This window comes from Acomys russatus, chromosome 25, assembly GCF_903995435.1.
Source record: "Acomys russatus chromosome 25, mAcoRus1.1, whole genome shotgun sequence".
In the NCBI taxonomy this organism is placed as follows: domain Eukaryota; kingdom Metazoa; phylum Chordata; class Mammalia; order Rodentia; family Muridae; genus Acomys; species Acomys russatus.
This window is the reverse complement of record NC_067161.1, coordinates 28,371,988-28,393,198: the sequence shown is the minus strand read 5'-3', so window position 1 is coordinate 28,393,198 and position 21,211 is coordinate 28,371,988. Positions and strand designations below refer to the sequence as shown.

The following is a 21,211-nucleotide window of genomic DNA, read 5'->3' as shown; positions in this document are numbered from 1 at the left end:
AACTTATTTTGAACCTCAATACTACGTATGAGGAGTTTCAAATTTGTAAGCTACTAGTTTTATTTTGTCAGGAGGTTTTATGAGAGAGAGAGAGAGAGAGAGAGAGAGAGAGAGAGAGAGAGAGAGAGAGAATTATGTGAATTGTGTGACCTTTCCTTTGGACAACTAGCCAGATAGCTGAGCCAACTTCCTGGCCAACAGTGTCCATTTTCTCAGGAGTGTTGACTCCATTAGCCCTGGATTTTATTTCAGAGAACTGAAAAATATTCTTAGAGGGCTATGATACTAAAGGGGGCAGAGGTACCAAGGACACACAACACAACACATGGAAAAATGAGAGAAATGCAAGTTCTCATCAGAACAATGGAGGCAGACATTTTTGGGAAGGAGCCTAGGTTGCTCAGGCTGGCCTCAACTCAGCTCAGTTCTGCCACAGACACCTTAGTACATAAAGTACGGACATAAATCATCATTTCTGCTTTGTTAATTTGTTGGGGACAACAGGTCATATGGCCAATGTTCAGCCGTCTTGTCAGAGCCTGCACCTTTAAGTCTCTGTTTTTCCTAGAGCTTGCCTTTCATCAGAAACTAGCTGGGGGCTGGAGAGATGGCTCAGAGGTTAAGAGCACTGTCTGCTCTTCCAGAGGTCCTGAGTTCAATTCCCAGCAACCACATGGTGGCTCACAACCATCTGTAGCAGTGTGTACATGATAATAAATAAATAAATCTTTGAAAGAAACTAGCTGACCCTGTTGTGGGTCACCAGTTAGACTAAAGACAGATAGAGATGGAGCAACCCTGCTATGGTTTTGCAGCTAGACTAGACAAAGAGGGAGCCAGATACTCTGTGTGGCAGGACATTATGACCCTTCCTGGAATTCCCTGTGTTTTGAGAAAAGCCTGCAGCTGGGTTGCTATAGCAATATGCTTCCCTGCCTTCTTAATTATAAAAGCTGCTGCCTGACTAATAAAGTTTGAGAGTTTGATCAATCAGACTTGCTCTCCTTCTTTGTGTCTTGCATTTTTCAACAGGTGACCTCTCTCCCAAGTTTTAGTCGAACCCCGCAGGTCGGGTCAGCCTGGAACTTGCAATATAGTTCAGTCTGGCCTCTAATTCAGGATCTTTCTGTTTCCACCTGCCAAGCTCCAGGATTAGAGGCCTGTGCGATCGCAGTAAATGTTAAAAGAGGGTTCTCTGCTGCTGCTCAAGACACAAAATCATTGGCACAGCCAATTCTCCTCCCAACACAGCAGCCATAGTTTCCTTTTATTTTGTGACACATTACCTGCAGAAATGGACCCATTTACCTCACTGTCTTGCCTGCCTCCTTTCTCTGTCTTTGGTAGATAAATATATAGTGAAGGTTGGTAAGAGTACCTATTTGTCCTGAAGCTACATTCTAGCTACCACGGGAACATTGTGCCTGTGTGCTGGGACAAGGGACCCTGTCCTTGGTCACACTGTGCAAAGTTGTGCATTAATGAAAGAAATGTGATATATCAGAATTCCAGCAGCTAACAGCTAACAGGAAATTTCTACAAAGGAGTCATGTCCCTGACCATAGAGAATGTGACTCAAGCTCACAGTGGAACCTACTGCTGTAGGCTCCAAATCCTTGATATAAAGAATGATGAAAAATTAGACCTGAAATTAGTCACCAGACTAGGTGATGGTCTTTTCATGTCCCCATTGTCCATCAGTGTAACCTGTGGATCATGATATCATAATAAACATGGATTATCACATGCCTTCCCTAGCTACAGTCCTTGGGGTGGGATGGGAAGACCTGCATTAATAGGCCTCACCTGCAAAGGCCAGCGATGTACCTTCCACATGTTTTCAAACTCAAGGGTCCAGTCTAGGGAAGGGGAAGAAAGGCCTAGACCAGACGTTCAAGTCCCTGACTCATTATTAGCATCACATGCAAAGTGTCAACAAGTGCTCGAGCCCCACCCTCAAAACAAGAACACTATCCTCTCTGGAGTTAAAGTCTGAACTTTCTCTTTTTACACAAGTCTCAGCCCCTAGGTTATGCAGGTTTGTTAAGCGTGTCTTTATGTGTATGTTCTCCTGTGTAAGATTCATAGCACACGAGCTAAGGGCATAGCTCAGGGGTAGATGGCTGACGTTGCATGCAAGGGACTGGGATTAAAGGTGTGCACCCTAGTGCCTGGCCAACCAAGCCTTTTGCACCATGTTGGGGTGAGAAAGGCACCATGTGTTAGGATTCTCCTGTAGTCACAAACTAGCCTGGTGTCTTGGGCCAGGGCTTTCCTGTTTTCTGGGTCCCTGCCTCCTCTTCCATCCAAGGGTGATCACACAAACCTCTGGCTTGTTTGGGGGAAATACCTCTAACCTTTAAAATAATTTTGTAAATCCACAGGTTTTTCCCAAATAAGACGTGGCCATTGTTCCCCTAAAAGATAGTCTTCTTGTACTGGGATAGTTTCTTGTTGTAGTGGACTTCTTCCAAATAAGCACCCGAGTTCTATAGAAAGTACAAGGCAGGAGACAGCACTGTGGACCAATGCCATGTGGCTCCCAAAAGGCTGATGCCGGGCTTAGTTGGTGTTCTCATTTTTTTTCCTACTTTGCTTTTATTGAAATGTTCTTTTCTATAAATCTATTCTGATTACTGCTTCCCCTCCCCTAATTTTTCCTAGTTCCTCTCCAACTCCCCTCATATGGAAATCCACAGTATTTCCCTCTCTTCTTAGGAAGCAAACATTTAAATAATAATAATGAAATAATATAAATGGGGCAGATAAGCAAGCAAAATGTAATGGAAGCATATGGGTCAGTCAGCAGGTTGTCAAGGGGAATGACCGACCCACTGTTTCTCCAGGCCATTTCCATTGCTGGGAACAAGTGAGGTCATTCTTGGCAAATAGCCAGTACAAGTGGTGCTTTATGTAAATCACCAAATACATCACCAAATCTGTTTCTAAGCATTTGTCTCTTCTGCCTTATTCTACATCATCATTTAAATTTAAAATTTTTAATTACATTTTATTTACTTTAGTGTGTTTGTGCATGCATGGTTGTGTGTGTGAATGCATGTGTTTCTCTCTCTCTCTCCGTGTGTGTGTGTGTGTGTGTGTGTGTGTGTGTGTGTGTGTGTGTGTGTGTAGTTGCAAGGAAGACATGTGCAGATAAGAGAACAGCCAGGAGGAGCCAGAACTCAGGAGGCAGAAAACTGATGTAGAAATTAACACTCCCTTGAAAATCTGTTCTTGTCACCCATCAAATAAGCAATGAAGACATCAATGCAACAGCCTTTGCTAACTCTTAGCAAGACCAACTATTTCATTGATTGTGACAAACTGATTCATTATGAAAATTGCTTTGTCTTTCTTTTTTCCTTTATTATTATTAGTATTATGTTTCTTTTTAACATATACATTTATATTATTACATGAATAAAATAAACTACATACAGCAGGAAGAACCACGAGACAATCAGGAATTATATAAATGTACATTCATAGTGATTTGGCTTTGTATTTGGTAAACTTGAAGTAAACATCTTTCCTATCTTGTTGGATCTAAATTTCTGAATGAAGATCAATATCTATAATATCTCATCTCTATAAATGTAAAACATCTATCTGCTTCGTCTTTCTGTATTTAATTGAAATATAAACATGTCCCGGCAACAATTAGAAATTTAGAACTTTGAAGGAAACCAGTGATAGTCCCAAGTCATCTGGAACAGGACTTCTCTCAGGCAGAGATCCTGCTCTCTCCTTTCTCCTTCCGTTGCTGTGTTGCCTCCTTCTAGCACCCACTTCAGAGCTCAGTGGGTGAACATAGGAACAGTGAGCATCGAGACAGCAGTGTAGGGGAAACAGCACTAATGAACTCAATCCCTTGGTCCATCATTTTCTTCCCTGATGTCTACCTGGTCCATAATCACCATGGCAACTTCTCCAGACATGAATCACCCATCCTTCTACTAAGATAAACCATTTAACAACGCATCATATTTCATATTTCATGAGCCATTAGAAAGCATGCGTACCTCTAGACTCTTTTCTGTTTATCTACTAGAGATATTAAAACTTGCAGTTCCCAGGACTTAAGGCCCTTTGGGCAACCAAAAAAAAAAAAAAAAAAAAAAAAAAACCAAGTTAAATCTTATTCCTCTCTTCTTTTTGTATTTTATATATACATATATTCCTCTATGATTAATAACTTTAGTAAATAAGATAGAAGGTCATTTCCTGCATTGCTGATGATTGTCTCTTATGGACACAAGACTTATGGGGTCCAAAGAACACATGAAATTCTAAAGTGTCTTTGTTTAGAAGAATGCTTCCAAGGTGTAGCAAGACTGAGCACTGCATTAACAGTCACTGTGCATATGAACAGCTGGAGGGCCAGCCTCTCCACCACTGATGGCAAGTGGAAACACCAGATGAACTGACACAGAAAACACCCCTGCAGCATAAAGGGTGTCCCATTGGGTTATATCCATTACTTTCTTCCGCAGCTTTGAAATGACTTCATCTCAGACCGGGATTTAATCCTTGAATGAAAACTGTCTTCAGTAACATAGACTATATCTTTGGCTTGAGGGCACACTGTACTTTCATAAGCTTCATTCTGATGAACTTGGAAGACAACTGAGCTGCAGAGAGAGTTGTTGATAAAAGAACAAGAAGGTCACTTTTCAGAACTGAGCAGAGCTTTCATTTAAGATTCAGCTTTGGGGGCCATTCAGGACTGCAGATCCCCACTCACAAAACTGTAACAGGGAATCAACAGCAGCAGCCAGGGACCTGGTATTAACTCATAACAAAGTTTGCTTAATAAACATCAGACCAACTAAGAAATATTCAAACAAAAACATCCCACATCGGCATACATCCATATACTCATGTAATTGGAAAATCTAAAACCACAGGCACTTAACATCATACCAAGTTACCAAACCAGGATGAGCATTGTGGGAATTGGGCAAAGAACTGGATGACCTGTGTATTTACAGCTCAGGACTGGGACCCTTCAGAAAGAGCTAGAGTGCCTGGTTGAAGGGTTAGGGGGCCTAGAGACCGGTGCTTGATCCCTGGGACCCATGGAAAGGTAGAAGAAGAGAACCAGCTCCACAAAGACATCCTCTGACCTCAGGTACCATGGAACCTGTGTGCACACAAAGACATGCTGCCACCACCATCACCACCATCACCCTCACCACCACCACCAACAACATCACCACCACCACCACTACCATTACCACCATCACCACCACCAACTCCCACCACAGCAATAAATAAGTTCTTTCTAAAAAGTAATGGTTTTAAAATCTGCATAGCATCTGCACACTGCAATACTAACACGGAGTGGAAAATGTATAAAGCAACAAAGCAGTGCCTTTCCACATGGGCTGGCAGTCTGGGAAATAACTGCACAGACTACATCCATGTATGGCACACTATTCCATACAGCACATGCATAAAACAGCAGGCACTGTAAGGAGGAGAACCATTTGGGGAAAGAACAGCTGGTGTTTATGGGAGATATTTTTTTATCTTCGCTTTTGTTTTCTTGTGGGTCTTATCTGTTTTCCTTTTGTGTGTGTGTGTGTGTGTGTGTGTGTGTGTGTGTGTGTGTGTGTGTGTAAGAAAAAGAAAGCATAATGATGGGTTGGTAGGGACATGGCATTGAGGAGTTGGCAGAAAGGAAGAAACATGACTAAAATGTTATATGAAAAAAATAGTTAGAAATAAGTAAATGTTCAAAAGAAGAGGGAGGGGAAATGAGAAGAGAAGGAAAAGAAAGAAAGGAACAAGGAAAACAATCTATAAGACTGCAAGTTCCAAAGCAATCAACATAAGCTGAGGAAGCTTACCTCTCTGGCCTCTTCTTCTTTCTCAGGTGTCTGCAGTCTAAAATGAGGTGAGGGGAATTGGGAGGAGTTGGAAGGAAAATTGAACACTTCATTGAAAACATTCATGACAATTTCTTCTAATCAGGGGTATTGTTTCTTTTCTTAATTGAACCATTCCCTGGTGACCGTGTACCCCACAGGAAGTATCTTTCCTGCACTCATAGTTGGTGTATTCACCCAAACAGCATTCCTAACATGCAAGAATGAGATGGGTAAATTGTCTTTGGCAGAAACAATGAATCTAGGTTTTTAAATTGGCTGCTGGGGGACGAGGTAAACATGGACTCTGCAGGCCACCTGAGACACAAGGTCCTACAAATGGTCTTTCCCATCAAGGACCCTTTTTAAAAATGTTACTAGCATTACTATATTTACTGGCTTTACCTTCTTCCTTCCATAATGTAACTCAGGAGCTGTGTGCCACCACCTACTCCTCACATTTCCCTTCTTGTCAAAGACATTAAGACTCCCAGTAACCACCCTCCATCAGAGAAGAATAAACAACCCCCAGAGCCAGATTAAATCATCATTATAAATATTCAAGTTCCAAATATTAGAGGGAAACATCCTGATCTTTCATAGGTGTATTCTTAATCCGAAAGTCCTGCCCAGAAATGTGAATAGCTCAGTAATAAGTTCATGTACAGTGTCTAGAATAGCTCATGGCTGACGCCCTTACACAGGGGATAGGCTACACAGACAGAAACACCGTGTGCGCACCCACAAACCCTGCAGGAGAGGGCCCTGCAGGCCTGAGCACCAACCTCAAAGAACTCTAGTGCACTGTAGTCATGCAGTTTCCCTTCCAATGTGTTATTTGCCTCTTCTGTTAGTAAGTTCCAGAACATTCAGCAGTATGATCGTGGGGACAAACTCAGATCCCCAGGCCAGGATAGGACACACCATGGGTCTTATAATGGTCTCTTGGTTCCAGATCTCAACCCTTTGCAATAAATTCTTGTTCCATAGCATTTAGCATCTTTTACTTTAAGTATTCTCTCTGTCTCTCTGTCTCTGTCTGTCTGTCTGTCTGTCTCTCTCTCTCTCTCTCTCTTTCTTCCTCCCTCCCCCCTCTCTCTATCTATCTCTCATTCTTGGGGGGGGGGGGCATATGTACAGTGGATTTGTAAAAAAAAAATGTGTGTGTGTGTGTGTGTGTGTGTGTGTGTGTGTGTGTGTGTGTGTGGTTATGTGCACGAGAGAGATGGTACCTGCTAAATCTGGAGGCATCCCATGGAGTTGTGGTTATAGGCAGTTGTGAGTCACACAACCGGGAACTGAGATGGAACCCATATCCTCTGTAAGAGCAATCCTAAGTGCTGATCCATCTCTCTAACTCCACATGAAATTTCTTTATTAAAGATGTGAATTTATTCTCTTGAGGTGGCCAACAATTGAAATATAAAACATGGGCTGGCGAGATGGCTCAGAGGTTAAGAGCACTGACTGTTCTTCCAGAGGTCTTGAGTTCAATTCCCAGCAGCCACATGGTGGCTCACAACCATCTATAATGTGATCTGATGCCCTCTTCTGGCATACAGGCAGAGCAATGTAGACATAATAATAAGTAAATATTTAAAATAACATAAAACATATGCTGTAAGCCCAGAACATAAAGGCAGAAGGTTAAGAAGTTCCAAGCTGCCCTCAGCTATACAATAAGTTCAAAGGCAGCCTAGGGTATAGAAGACCCTGCTTCAAAACTTCAAAAGAGAAAGAAAGAAAGAAATCAAACAAACAACGATATTTAGGAAGAGAGCCACCAGCATTTAAGCTTTACAACTTAACAAAAGAAATCTTTATGGACCCCCACTGGGCACGCTAGCTCAGTGCATTTAAGTGGCTTTGCACCCGGGGCAGAGGTGGGGGGGGGCACCAGACCCTGACACTGGGAACTGTGATAAAGTTACTCACACATGATAGTCGGGATGATTGCAAGGATCAGCAGTGCAGCAAACACGGAGATTCCGATGTAGAAGCCCTTAGTGAGGATCTTCAGGGCGTGTTTTGTAGGAGCCACCGCCTAAGGAAACACCAGTAATTGGAGAGGCACCAACTGAGAGGAGCAGAAAACCCATCCTAGACCTCAACCTAGACTTTTCCCTCCACTGGCAGTGGCTATCGTAGAACGCACAGGCATGTGGAAGTGTACGCCTTGGTTCCCAGTACATGGGAGGTGGAGGCAGAAGAATGTCTGAGCGTTCCAGAAGAGTCTAGTGGACACAGCAGTTCTGGGACAGCCAGAGCTACACACAGAGAGAGTGTGTGTGTGTTTTGTTTTTGTTTTGTTTTGTTTTGTAATAGAGTAGAGCAAGCAAGTAAAACGAAGCATCCTGAGTTGGTACTAAGCTGTGGAACTCTAGACGATGCAAACTTCAAAGCATCTAGGAGGAGGAGGAAAATGTTTTCTATGTGGTCTGAGGTGAGGTGACTACATGGCTGCGTATCTTGAAAGTGATTATATCAGGATTAATATTTAGCGGGTTATTCCTCTATTGAGAAAAACAATGGCTCTTTTATAAGCTGACACTCTGATGTTGCTAGAATGTGCTCAGCTACTGTGTCCTGTCTATCCTCTTAGAGCTGATGTATCTTAAAGGCAATTCTAGTTTCTACTGTTCTTTCCTTTTGGGACAAGGTTTCACTTTTCAATACAGAACCACAGCTATCTTGGAACTCTCCATGTAGACCAACCTGGCCTCTAACTCAGAGATGGACCTGCCCATGTCCCCTAATGGCTGCGATCAAAGCCATGATCCTCATGCCAGGCAAGATCTACATCTTTATAGAACCACTCAGGAGAAGCTGCTCATGGGTGCACCCTGATTAACTCCCTAAGATGAGACAGACATGCAGACTCTACCCTAGTGCCCCTGTGCAGGTAAGCAGGGGTCAGCACAGGTGCAGTAAGCATGAGACAGGCCAGGCATCCCCTTAGGCCCTTTCATAGCTCAGCACTAACCTCCTGCCCTCAGCAGACCCGGGAGATGGTCCAACTGCAGGGAGTGGAGCATGAGGTCAGGTCTTTGCCCGTCTAGGAGCCTCATCTCTGGATCACAAGCCCAGCTCCTCTACTCAGTCAGGGAGACCATGGAGACATTAGCTCAGCCTGGGAGCTCTGTCTGTACAGCTACAAACAGCAGCTTCAGTTGGGGGCTCAGGTAAGTACTCTCAGGTGCTTCTTGACAAGCACTCTGGGAGTATAGAAGAAAACAAGGTTTGTTACTCTGCCAGGGTCTCCTGTATCCTAGGCTGGCCTGGAACTCACTATGTAACCAAAACGAAGAACTTCTGATCCTCCTGCCTGCACCTGCTGTGTGCTTGGATTACAAGTGTGTCTGCCACGCCCATGTGAACATTCACATTATAGAAGTTTCCTGGTTATGAGTAGAAGCAATGGCTATCCTCCTTCATTCATCTTTACATTTTCTTTTCAATCCTCCCATGAGATGGAGTCTAGGAAGCTGATCTACAGGCTCAAGATGTAGGATGCTAACTGCGGCACAGTGGTACACACCTATGATCCTGGCACTCAGGATGCAGAGGCAGGTGGATCTCTGTGAGTTCGAGGCCAGCCTGATCTACAGAGTGAGTTCCAGGACATCCAAGGCTACACTGAGAAACACTCTCTTGAAAAAAAAAAAAAAAAGATGTAGGCTGCTGTTGCTAAGTGTGGATGTGCACACCTGCAGTCCTAAGATTGAAATGTAGAGGCAGGAGGGTCAGGAGTTGGAAGTTAGTTCTTCTTGCTGTAAGCATGGCTGTACTGCAGTTAACCAAGCTCAGGCACAACTGCACCATGCAGGGCTGTGTAAACTGTACAAGTCCCCTCAGTTAACAGTACTTTCAATGTAGCGTGACTGTTTCTGACATTACACTAGCACACACTAATATGGTGTGTTCGTTTATTCTCTCTTGGTTAGCCCTTTTTTATCTTTTTAACCTAACTTTTAACCAGAAAACCAGTCAACCCCTCTCTGTGTCATTACCTTCCTCCATTGTTGTATAAAATATCATTTATTGGGCATATCTTACAAACTTGCTTCTTATCACCCATCTTGGGAATCAAATTCCTTTCTTCTTTTTAATGGATTTATTATCATATATTGAACACTGTCCTTGTGTCTCTGAGGTTTTTTCAGACAGGGTCTTAATATATGAGCCACCATGGGGAATAAACGCAGGACTTGTAGAAGAGCAGACTATGCTCTTAAGCACTGAGCCATCTCTCCAGCCCCCAGAATTTCAGTATGTAACCCAAGATGTCCTGGTAGCCCAGGCTATTCTCAGTCTTGGTACCTCTTGTGTCAGGTACCTGAGTTCTAAGACAAAGGCATAAACAACTATGCCTGACTCTTTTTTCTTCTATTTCTTTTTCCTCTTTTGAGACAAAAGTCTATGAACTAATTTGACAGACAAAATGCTTAAAGGCAGCATGATCAGAAAGACAGACAAGTGAATCTCATTATTAACAACAGAGTGGGATATACTTACAGTGTGATCACTCCAAGGGTGGTGTGAGGATGTCGCAGTGTCAGTCCAAGCTGTGCAACAAGAATGAAAATTAATTATAATTACAAAAATGTTTGATTTTCACTAGAGACACTACACATATTCACACCATTTTCTATAATGAAATGAAAGTTAAAATAACATAATCAAATACTATAGGGACACAGAGTATCATACTAAATACTTAACATTTTATTGAATTTCTCTAGGGAGTTGTACATCTTAATTTTTATGTTCTGGTCTGATGGAAAATCCTCTCTCTCTCTCTCCCTCTCTCTCTGTGTCTGTCTGTCTGTCTGTCTGTCTGTCTGTCTGTCTGTCTCTCTCTCTCTCTCTCTCTCTTTGAAAAAATACAAATACATGGCCAGGTTTATCAACAAGTCTCAAAGAACTCAGCTGTGGGACAGTTTAAGGTCCTACTTTATCCATATGAGCTGAGAATGGTAAGTGCACAAACGCCACATGCATGTCCAAAGGTCAGGTGACTCTACTCAGTGTCAGTGGAACTACCATGGCATTTATAATAGTGTCTTCTCACATACTATGTCACTTTGTATAGGAATTGCTTTAGAAATCACCTGTCATATTACCCACAAGCCAACATGTCTCATACAATGTGAGGATCCGGATTTCCTCTGGCCCAGGAGTCACTGAACTCTATTCACATATCAGGGCATTTCTGAGACACCTATTTTTGGAACAGATTATATTTTTTTATGTTTTCTAAAATCTGTGTGTCAAAAACAGAATTCTTCCTCTGCCAAGTAACTGCAATAAACAAATGCCTTACATCCTAACCATGAACACCTCAATTAAATTTTATTCATTAAAAAACACACATCAGATAATTATTCATATCTAGTTTTACCAAATGAAAGACATCTTTGCTGGTAACACACACGTACAGTGTCCAACAATGAGTGGAAACACTTCAGGTCTATGGAAATCCCAAGTACTTGTAAAGCTGGCATTGCCTTCGCATTACTCTGGTTACATTTTACTCACTGGGAGATCCCTTCCATGGAGCCAAAGGCAATGACTAAGTTTAGGCAACATCTACAGTCTAGGCTCTGTCATAGATGGGACCAGAAAGAGGGCCTTCCTTGTATAAGAGTGAGTGACTCAGTAAGGAAGCAGGATAAAATTTTAATTGATACTGACAGCCACGGTGGCAAACGCTGTCACTAGAGGCAAGAAGACCTCTATGGCTTCAAGGCAAACTTGGTCTATATAATGTGTTCCCTGCCAGCCAAGTTGAGAACCTTTCTCAAGAAAACAAAGTAGCCAGCAGGACATACGAAGACATATTCTGTCATTCTTTTCTAAATCTCTGTTTTCAACTCATCCACGGTCTCCAAACTCAGCCCATGATCCCATCCTCTGAAACACCAAAAGGTAAGTTTTGAGATGCTCTATCAGTCCTGAGAAGCCCTCACAGTTCTACAGTGTGTGCAGCTGCCTGGAACAAAGTGGATTTTCTTACAAACCCTGTGTTCTGAAATTACAGTTATAACCTAGCGCAAACTCAGTGTAGCCCAGTCCTTCAGGGTCCTCCTGGTTGATGTACACACCATGCCAGCAGGAGGCAAGAAAATCAATATCTACCATCAGATTGCTCTAGAAAAAAGTGATGACCCTTCTGATGCCCCTCAGAATGCAGCCTTACTCTGGAGATAGATGGGTTTTAGGAAGCTTCAAGTGTTTCTCTAACACCCATCTTTTCACTTTTGGATATAAAAGATTTGCCGTAATCTTGTCTTTGGATGGCAAGCTTTCCCCCATCTCTAACAAACTATTCATTACTATTAAGTCTAAATTCATGTATTTAGGCATTTGAAGTATGAACTTTGGGATGTCGGCCAAAGCATATGCATAATATTTATTTTTATATTAAGTTGCATGTATATAGATATGTCATCTGTGTAAGGGTTTCTACATTTTATTTCAGAAGCTTATGGAGGCCAGAGGCATACAAGGGTACAGCAGGCATTTGTGAACTGCTCAGTGTGGGTGCCTGGAGCCAACTCAGGAGCTCCTCAAGAGCAGTACTTGCTTTTAGCTATGGAACCATATCTCCAGCCCAAGAATAAACATTCCAAATCCCCAAAGACTTTAAATCCAATACTTAAATCATCAGTATAAAAAAAACCATCTTTTGGCTGGGCATGGTGGCACACACCTTTAATCCTAGCACTTGGGAGGCAGAGGCAGGCACATCTCTGTGACTTGGAGGCCAGCCTGGTGAACACAGAGAGTCCAGGATAGCCAAGGCTAAACAGAGAAACCCTGTCTCAAAAGAGCCAAAAACAAACAAACAAAAAACAACAAAAAAAAATCTTTTGAAACTTTCTGCTTCACAAATAAGTTGAAAGCAAAACATTAGAAAGCACCAACTGCCCCTAAAAACAGAGACTTAAGAAGTCTTCTTCACCAGGCAGTGGTGGTGCATGCCTTTAATCCCAGCACTTGGGATGCAAAGAATCACTGTGAGTTCAAGGCCAGCCTGGTCTACAAAGCTAGTTCAGGATAGCCAAAATAACATGGAGAAACCCTGTCTCAAAAAACAAACAGAAGAAGAAGAAGAAGAAGAAGAAGAAGAAGAAGAAGAAGAAGAAGAAGAAGAAGAAGAAGAAAGAGGGAGGAGGAAGAGGAGGAGGAGGAGGAGGAAGAAGAAGATGAAGAAAAAGAAGAAGAAGAAGAAGTCTTCTTCAGTGAGGATTTGAATACAAGACAGACCCTCCAAACATCTGTGCCTGTGGCAGGAGGCCTAGCCCTGGAATTAGAAGAAGCAGCTTCCAATTCAAGAGATCAGAGACAGAGCCTGAACCACTTTCTGTCTTCATAAATTGCATCATGAACTTTCTGGCTCTGTGCTGGTTCTGCCACTGTAAGACAGGGACAGATCCAAGCTATATTAGACAGCTGTCTGATAATTAAACACTGCATCTTAAAGCATGTAGCATGCTACCTGGTACTCAGGAAGTGCTAAATGTTAGCTTCACTTAACTACAGGTTAAGCGCATGGACCAATTTCAGAATGGATGTAAAGGGTCCAGAGTCTTCTTACCCTGACCCTAGTTGTAAGTCATTCCCTATTTTTATTCCAGAAAGTCATGCCCTCTAAGCAACATTCTCATCATCCTCATTAGCTATCTTAGATCAATTATCCACCTAAGTCTGGCTATTAGTGAATACGCTGGGAATCTGAAGAGATGGGTGTTCTCCATCTTCTTCAGTGTAACTTAAGACAGGAAAAAAAATCACTGACCGTGTGAAGCTGTTGTTTAGGACCCAGTTGAGAACACTTCACCTATGCTGTATTTCTGACTTAGTGTCCTGTGTGTCCCACCACTTCTCATGAGAAGGACTCTGGGCCTTGAAGCACACGAGTTTTACCTGGTTTGGGAGTCTGCATGTGTGTTGATGTTGGTAGGGTAGATGAAGAGATTCTGGTTGGTTTTGGCAAATGTGTGGGTCCTGTAGAGATAATTGTGTGTTGTGTGGTAGTTTCAGGTTTCCTTGAAGTAGTTGAGGGTTTTATGGAAGTTATTGGTCTGCTTGGAGTAGCTGTAGATTTGGGGATTGTTGAGGGTCTCCTTGAAGTTGTTATTATTTTTGTGGTTGTTGAGGGTCTTATAGGAGTAGTTGTGAATTTTATGGTTGTTGAGGGAGTTCTTGGAGTGGTTGTGGGCTTCATGGTTGTTGTTATGGGTTTTATGGTTGTTGCTGGTCTCCTTGGAGTAGTTATGGGCCTCCTTGGAGTAGTTGTTGGTTTTGTGGTAGTTGACCGTCTTCTTGGAGTAGTTGTGGGTTTTCTTAGTGTGAGGGGTCTCCTTGGAGTAGCTGTTAGGTTTGTGGCAATTGATAGTCTTCTTGCAATAGTTGTGGGTTTCCTTGGAATAGTTATATGTTTCTTTGGGATAGCTCTGGGTTTCCTTGGAGTAGGTCCAGGTCCATTATTATTACTTGAAATTGTAGGTCTCCTTGAAGAACTTGTTGGAACTCCTGAATTTAGAATTAAATATGAAAGTAAGGATCAGTCAAGCAAGAAGAAAGAAGAGTCTTTTGCTACATCCACACTGCACACCAATGGGAAGCTATTCCAGGCAGAGGCTCTACTACTAAACTTCTGTTCTTTGTCAACTACTAAACTTCTGTTCTTTGTCACTGACCAACTAGGATGTGTCAGGGAAGGGCAGTAGACACAGGCTCACCAACAGGAGGCAGCTGCACTGACAACATAGATAAGAACAGGACCGGTGTTCATATGAAACACTTCATGAATGACAGCTGTCAGATCCTCAGGGGGCTGGAACTAATTTTCTACCTTTCATTGGTAAGTGACTGACTTCTCCCACAGATTCTAGGCTCAGCATGTTCAATACAGTCAGCCCTGAGAGGACACATCACACGGTGATGCATCATAGCTGAAGGCTACCTAGGCTAGCTGGCCCATGAGAGATCCAACGCAAAGCCTAACACAAGGAGTCAGTACTTTGAGATAGAGAGTAGATATCATCTTCTATGTTTTTTTTTAAAACAATTTAAGAGAAACAGTAGGACTATCACTTATCCAAAAATGCGTGGTACCAGGAGTTTCAGAATTTGGATATTTCTGAAAATATTATAATAGGTACATATAGCTTATGGTGGGACGCAAGTATAAATATGAACTGATATGGCATTTATAAGCATATACTTTATACATATAGCTTACAGGTTAGATAATAAATTCTTAATAAATGTCTGCATATGAAAATGTTATGGTATTGAATTTCCCAGGTGCATTACTAAGGCAATGCCCAAGAGGTTTTAGATCTTGAAGTACTACAGATTTGGGATTTTGGGATAACACAGGTTCAACCCATTCACAAATCAAGAAAATCAGAAGTGCAAGAAGACTCCAAATAGCTACTGATGGTTTGAGAGTGCACAGAGACCCAAGACCAGAATTATGAGAAAACAGTGCCTGGAAGAAACAGTCAGTGAGGACCCCAGCAGGAGCACATACTGTTCTGTCAGGTGACAAGTTTTCCCATGAACACTTCATTGAATCCTAACTCAGTTACCTACAAATAAAACCCAGGAACTGAGATCAACTCTTTCAAACATTCTTCTCTCTAGTGGATGCAATGCAATTTGAGTATAGAATGCTTTCTCCATTGAAAAAAAGAAAAGAAAAATATGTGTTCACTTGTTACATGCAGGAAGCTAATAGAAGTAGAGTTCAGCCCACTTTTAAATTTTAAAACGTGTTAATATTTGTTCACTGATTTTTGTTGCCTCCTCCCCAGAGTGTGATTTTTCCATGGCCAGTGTGTTAAGGTCAGAGGACAACTTGAGAGAGTTGGTTCTCACCTTCTACCAAGTAGCTTTCAAAAACTGAACTCAGGTCATTAAGCTTAGCCACAAGCCACTGAGCCATCTCAGGGGCCCTCAAACATCTTACCGTAGAGGGCCAGATAGTAAGTATTTGGGGTTCAGGAACCGAAAAATAGGTGTTCATCAGCAAGCACATCAATCAGCTGACAACCCAGCAAGGACTGGGTGTGGCTGTGATGCCATAAGTCCATTCACACCAGGGAGTGGGTCTGTTACAAACCTAGCCTGCCCAGACCATAATTTGCAGAAGCAGTCTGATGTGTAGCCGGAGGCTTAAGAACAACCTAAACCACACCCTGGAAAGTATGAAACTCTGAAGTGCAGAGAGAAGCAAACACGCAACAAAACCACAACGAAATCTAGTCAGAAGATCGTAATGAGAACAAAAACCTGAAAAGAAGGCACCAGCTCAGGTTCTTTTCTGCTCAGTTTTCTTTTCTTACTCTGGCGCATTTTTTTTTTCTCTCCCAGGTAGATTGGAGAGTATTAATGGGCTGATGTGGATCCTGAGACAGTGTGTTTAAATCACAAGAAAATGTAGGATTGGTTGGTAAGGATAAGGCAGTGTCTCCTGTGGACCTAACTAGCCAGACAAGGACTTTTAAACACTGACCTGGGAAAGAATTTCAAGGGTTGATAACAGGTCCACTTTCAACAATTTCAAGGTGAGGTGGGCCTTTAATCCCATTGCTCAGGAAGCAGAGGCAGGTGGGTCTATGTGAGGTCAGCCTGATCTACATATGGACGTCAACCAGACTATAACAGTGTTACCCTATACCAAAAAAATAATAATAAAGTAAAAATTAAAAAATAAATGGCAAATGATAGGACTGAGCAATTACCAAAGTGGTCTGAATTTAAAAAGAAAACAGACAGATACTATTGGCTTCTCATGTCAGTGTACGCCCTTAGTAAAGGAGGTCAGGAAACGGCACAAGAAGTCACAGCCTCATGTTCACCTTCCTTTATGAGAAGGGATGTCCGCATCGAAAAGGAAACTGTAATGAGCTAAGAACTGGGGCTTCCATGAGCTTCTCACTAGTAACCACTGAGCAGGTATTGGGAGAAAAAAAAAACTCCCATGTGAACATTTTTGTGTCTAATGTGACAGCTTTGTGACATGATGTGAGACCTATTTCAAAAGCCCAAGGCAGGAAAGAGAGTTAAGAGTTCTCCATCTACACCCGTGGCGTGTGCTCAGGGGTCAGCTGAGCACTGTTGACGCCAGCTCCACCGAGCAGCAGCGCCCTGCATTGCTTGCATTCCAGGTGAGAGCTGTTACAACTTTCCAGTGTTGAGATCAGGTGTCTTAGTGTTGCAGGTCATTACCTCAGAGACAGAGGATGCCCTCTAGTTCAAGTCATTTCACCTTAAATAATACTCCCCGCTGTGTTTCAGGGCAGAAACGTGAATGCGGTTTCACGGCTCAACAAGACTGTCCCAAGTACATCAAGGACACGGACACCGACTTATAGCTCATGGTCTTGTATTAAGAGAGACTTTTAGCTTCATCCAAGCACATAAATTGTTTTCTGTGCTCCCAAGGGGCATGTAAGCCTGGATGTGATGGGCCTTACTTGTGTTCTTAGCAGGAGACATCTAGAGGCTGCAGCATGGCCATCAAAGGACAGCATGAGATTATTTCATTAAAAAGAATACAAAGCAAACATTTAATCACAGAAGGTTCATAAGAACCTTCGTTTCCTTGTTCTAAGATTAGAACAAATTATCAGCAGACAACTCAGGTTGCTTGAAAGAACTAAGCAAAGAAATGAGGCGAGCTTACCTGGCTGAACTTGCAGTGAGAAGGTCAGTCTCCGTACACTATCTGATCCCTTCATTTCCACTAGACAGCAGTAGAGACCACTGTCACTCTCAGCGACACTCTCTATTGTCAAGGACGCATTTCCTTGAAGAAGCTGACCCTTTAGCTGGTAGTGATTGTTTGTCCGATAATAGATTTTGTAGCCATCAGTCCAGATAAATGTTTGTCCACTTGTATCAGACGCGCATGCCCCTCGGCCCCAGCTCATGGAGGAGATTCCATTAGACACAGGATAAGAACATGGCAGTGTGACAGGGTGACCTACCACCGCATGCACTTCTGGGAAAGAACCCACAGCGGCTGTGGATACAAGGGTAGAGGTGAGAACGAACACTCACTGTTTCCTACAGTTGATTGACTTCCTCATTCATTCCCAATTTTTCTTTCTGCCTCAGCGAAGTATTAAAGCTGATGCATGACGCATGATGCATGGGAGACTTTCGCTCTATTAACCCTTCTTCTCATTTTTCTTTGTAGACTTCTGATAGCTTAGCATTCTTATAATAAGCAGTTTTCTGTTATCTTAATCCTCAGTGTGATTACGTAATGGATATGTGTGTGTGGATAAAACAATTTTCTGTAGTTTATTATTTCCCCCCTTTGGGTTTTTTTTTTTTTTTTTTTTTTTTTTTTTGAAACAATGTTTCTCTTTGTAGCCTTGGCTGTCCTGAAACTCATTCTGTAGACCAGGCTGGCCTCAAACTCACAGACATCTGCCTGCTTCTGCCTCCTGAGTGGTGGGATTCAAGGCATGCACCACGACACTGGAGTTTGATTCGTTTTATATTCATGTATTTCCATTTTTTCTCTCCTTACTTTCTTCTATGTAGTGCTCACAGCTAGGCTAGCCTAGATCTCATAGAACTCTGATTGCTAGGATTAAAGGCATGAACCACTGTAAATGACCTATTAGTTTGTTTGTAGACAGGGTCTTGCTCTGTAGCCCAGCTGGGTTTGCACTTCTTATTCTCCTGCCTTTACCTCCTGAGAAATGGTACCACAAGCATGTCCACTGATACTAGCTCAAATTTTTAACTAAAAAAATTCAAGCCAGGCATGGTGGTGCACACCTTTAATCCCAGCACTTGGGAGGCAGAGGCAGGCAGATCTCTGAGTTCGAGGCCAGCCTCGTCTCCAAAGCGAGTCCAGGACAGCCAGGGCCATTACACAGAGAAACCTTGTCTCGAAAAGCAAAACAAAAACAACAACAACAAAAAAAATTCAAAACTGTTCTCCCAAATGTTGTACATCGTGATGGAACCTGCAAAACTAGAACTTCGAAGTGAATTGAAGACCAGCCTGGCCTTATGTGATGCTATCTCAACATCTCCCACCTTCCATCTTCCCCTCAAGGCTATGGAAAATGAAATCACTCTTTATTTTCACAGACCAAAGTAAGTCGGTTTTGCTTAAAACTTTTATTTCTGTATTTGGATGACCTACTCCTGAACTGCAGATCTTGAAACTGCCCCCCACCCACCCACAGAAGATACACTTGGCACAGAGATACAGAGTAACAAATCAGCAGGAAAACAGGAAAGTACTAAAAGTCCAAACGTTCCCCCAGATCTCCCAGAAAGTTATTCCTTAGAAGTTAATTGTCTGTGGTCTTGCACCAGACTTGTACCAATCAGTTTAAAGGGTAATATTCCCCCCACAAATGTCATCCAATCACATACTGCAAAACCCATTTCTTTGTCTAAAGCCCAAAGAACCCATACGCTTTCTAAGGTCGGGACTCCTGTTCCCAATCCACTGCATCGATGAGGGAGGGAGCCCCTGCATGGGCTTCGAATAAACAACCCTCATTCATGTGCATCAGAAGCAGCTTCTGAGTGGTCTTTGGGGACCTTGAGTTCTGGCCATAACAACTTACCTCTCCTATACAAAGAGCAAAGCCCAGGTCTTTTTGTTTGTTTGTGTTTTGGTTTGGTTTTTGTTTGTGTTTGTTTTTCAGCATTGTTGATTTAAAGGTAGGACTTCACTAACTTCAGAAACAATTTTCAGAGCGCCTTTTGTTTATCCGTATGGTTTTCTTTGGGGGTGGGGGAGACAAGGTCTCACTGTGTAACTTTGGATGGCTTTAGTCTTCAGAACTCTGCATGTAGAAAAGGCTGCCTGAGTTCATGGGGATCTGCCTGTGTCTACCAGTGCTGGGATTAAAGTATGCACCACCAGGCCATGCTCAGGCTGGGCTTTATACAACCATCAGGGAGGCCTGGGGCTTTAGGATCAGTCCTTTAAACATTAAAAACTAAACAAAACAAAGCCTGAATGATGATTCCCTTCTCACATGTTGGTAACATTGCAGAACCCGACCAACACTCACTGGTAACAGCACAAAATCTGAATATTAATCAAAGATTGAATCATGCAACTTTGAAACATAAAATAAAAACTTTAATATGTATCCGTTGAGATGTTGGACAGAATTTTGTGTTACCAACTGCTTCTGAGTAAGGAAATCTGTTAGCTGGAGATGCAGCTCAAGGGTACTATGCTCACTTCCCCTGCCCACACCAGCGCCTGGGGTGGATCCCAGCACAGAAACAAAAAAGCAAACAGCGTAAGACAGTAAACTGTAAGTGTCACTGACTAGTCACTTACACTCAGACCAAGGCATTTAGGTCTGAGAAAGCATATTCCTTGATTTATAAAATGAATGTGTAACAGGTGTGTATTTCTCAAGGGCACTCATTACTTGATTTTGCTTAATACTTTTTTTTCTAAGACCACAAATATAATACATGTTATCATAATCAAATTATAGAGATCAGATTGTAAAATGGAGACTTTGCGCCCGATGTAGGGGTTCACACCTGTAATCTCAGCTCTTAGCAGGCAGGGACAGGAGGATCAGAAGTTTGAGGCCGTTCTCAGTTGCCTTTCATGTCTGGGAGCAGCCCAGGCTATTTTTGGACCCATCTCAAAAAATTTAATATGCTATTCACTATTTTCCCTATATTACACAATGTTTTCAGCTAGCATTTTTTTTTTAATTAAATGATTGAAATCGAGGGCTTTTTAGTGGCATATAGGCCAAGTAAAGGTCAGGTAGTGCTTTCATGTCCTTTCTTTAGCTCTCATGCACTGCCTATGTACTCATCCTTGCTTGAATATTACATAAATATATATTCATTCACTCCTTACGTGACAACCTTGTGGACCTTATTTTTAAATCTGATAGATTAAGAAATTTCTTTGGAGTTACAATCTCATCCTGGCTCTTTGCTATAGTACCAACCCAAAGGGAACATATTTTTCTTTTGAACCTCCATCTTCTGAGGCATCCCCCAGTTCAACTCTCACTTACCTGGGAGGAGGAGTATGAGGCCTGAAATGAGGACTTGATAATACATCATGCTGTTGATGTGAAAGGTGATGAGGAGACACTCTGGTTGGATGTGGTCCTCCCCACACGAACTCTGGACAAGTCTTGTCTTAATTCTCAGAAGGGCAACTTATCTTTGCTCCCAGCTAGGGTGAATCATGAGGGTCTGCTCTGCTGGGGATGAGAAAAACCCATCATCAAAGGCTTCAGTCCGGGCTCTGTACATTCCCCCATGGTGAAGGCTCTGTGCCTTCCCACGGACATGGAAAG

At 42.4% G+C, this 21,211-nt stretch overlaps 1 protein-coding gene across 1 annotated transcript; it reads right to left on the bottom strand.

Annotated features, from left to right (window-relative positions):
• Positions 1 to 4,477: 4,477 nt before the first annotated feature.
• LOC127207878 (hepatitis A virus cellular receptor 1 homolog) lies at positions 4,478 to 20,972 on the bottom strand. Its single transcript, XM_051167259.1, has 6 exons — positions 20,924 to 20,972; positions 17,572 to 17,910; positions 10,386 to 10,435; positions 7,806 to 7,914; positions 5,855 to 5,889; positions 4,478 to 4,648 (listed from the first exon to the last, which is right to left on the bottom strand). The coding sequence occupies exons 1-6, from the start codon at positions 20,970 to 20,972 to the stop codon at positions 4,478 to 4,480; spliced, it is 753 nt and encodes a 250-aa protein (XP_051023216.1).
• Positions 20,973 to 21,211: the final 239 nt, after the last annotated feature.

What these genes read in the sequence shown, in the direction of transcription:
- LOC127207878 (XM_051167259.1), bottom strand. Translation starts at nt 20,972, where the DNA reads ATGATGTATTATCAAGTCCTCATTTCAGGCCTCATACTCCTCCTCCCA. An exon ending in CTCACTGCAAGTTCAGCCAG is followed by an intron (nt 10,436 to 17,571) that starts GTAAGCTCGCCT and finishes CTTGTTGCACAG; the next exon opens with CTTGGACTGACACTGCGACA. An exon ending in AATCATCCCGACTATCATGT is followed by an intron (nt 5,890 to 7,805) that starts GTGAGTAACTTT and finishes ACCTCATTTTAG; the next exon opens with ACTGCAGACACCTGAGAAAG.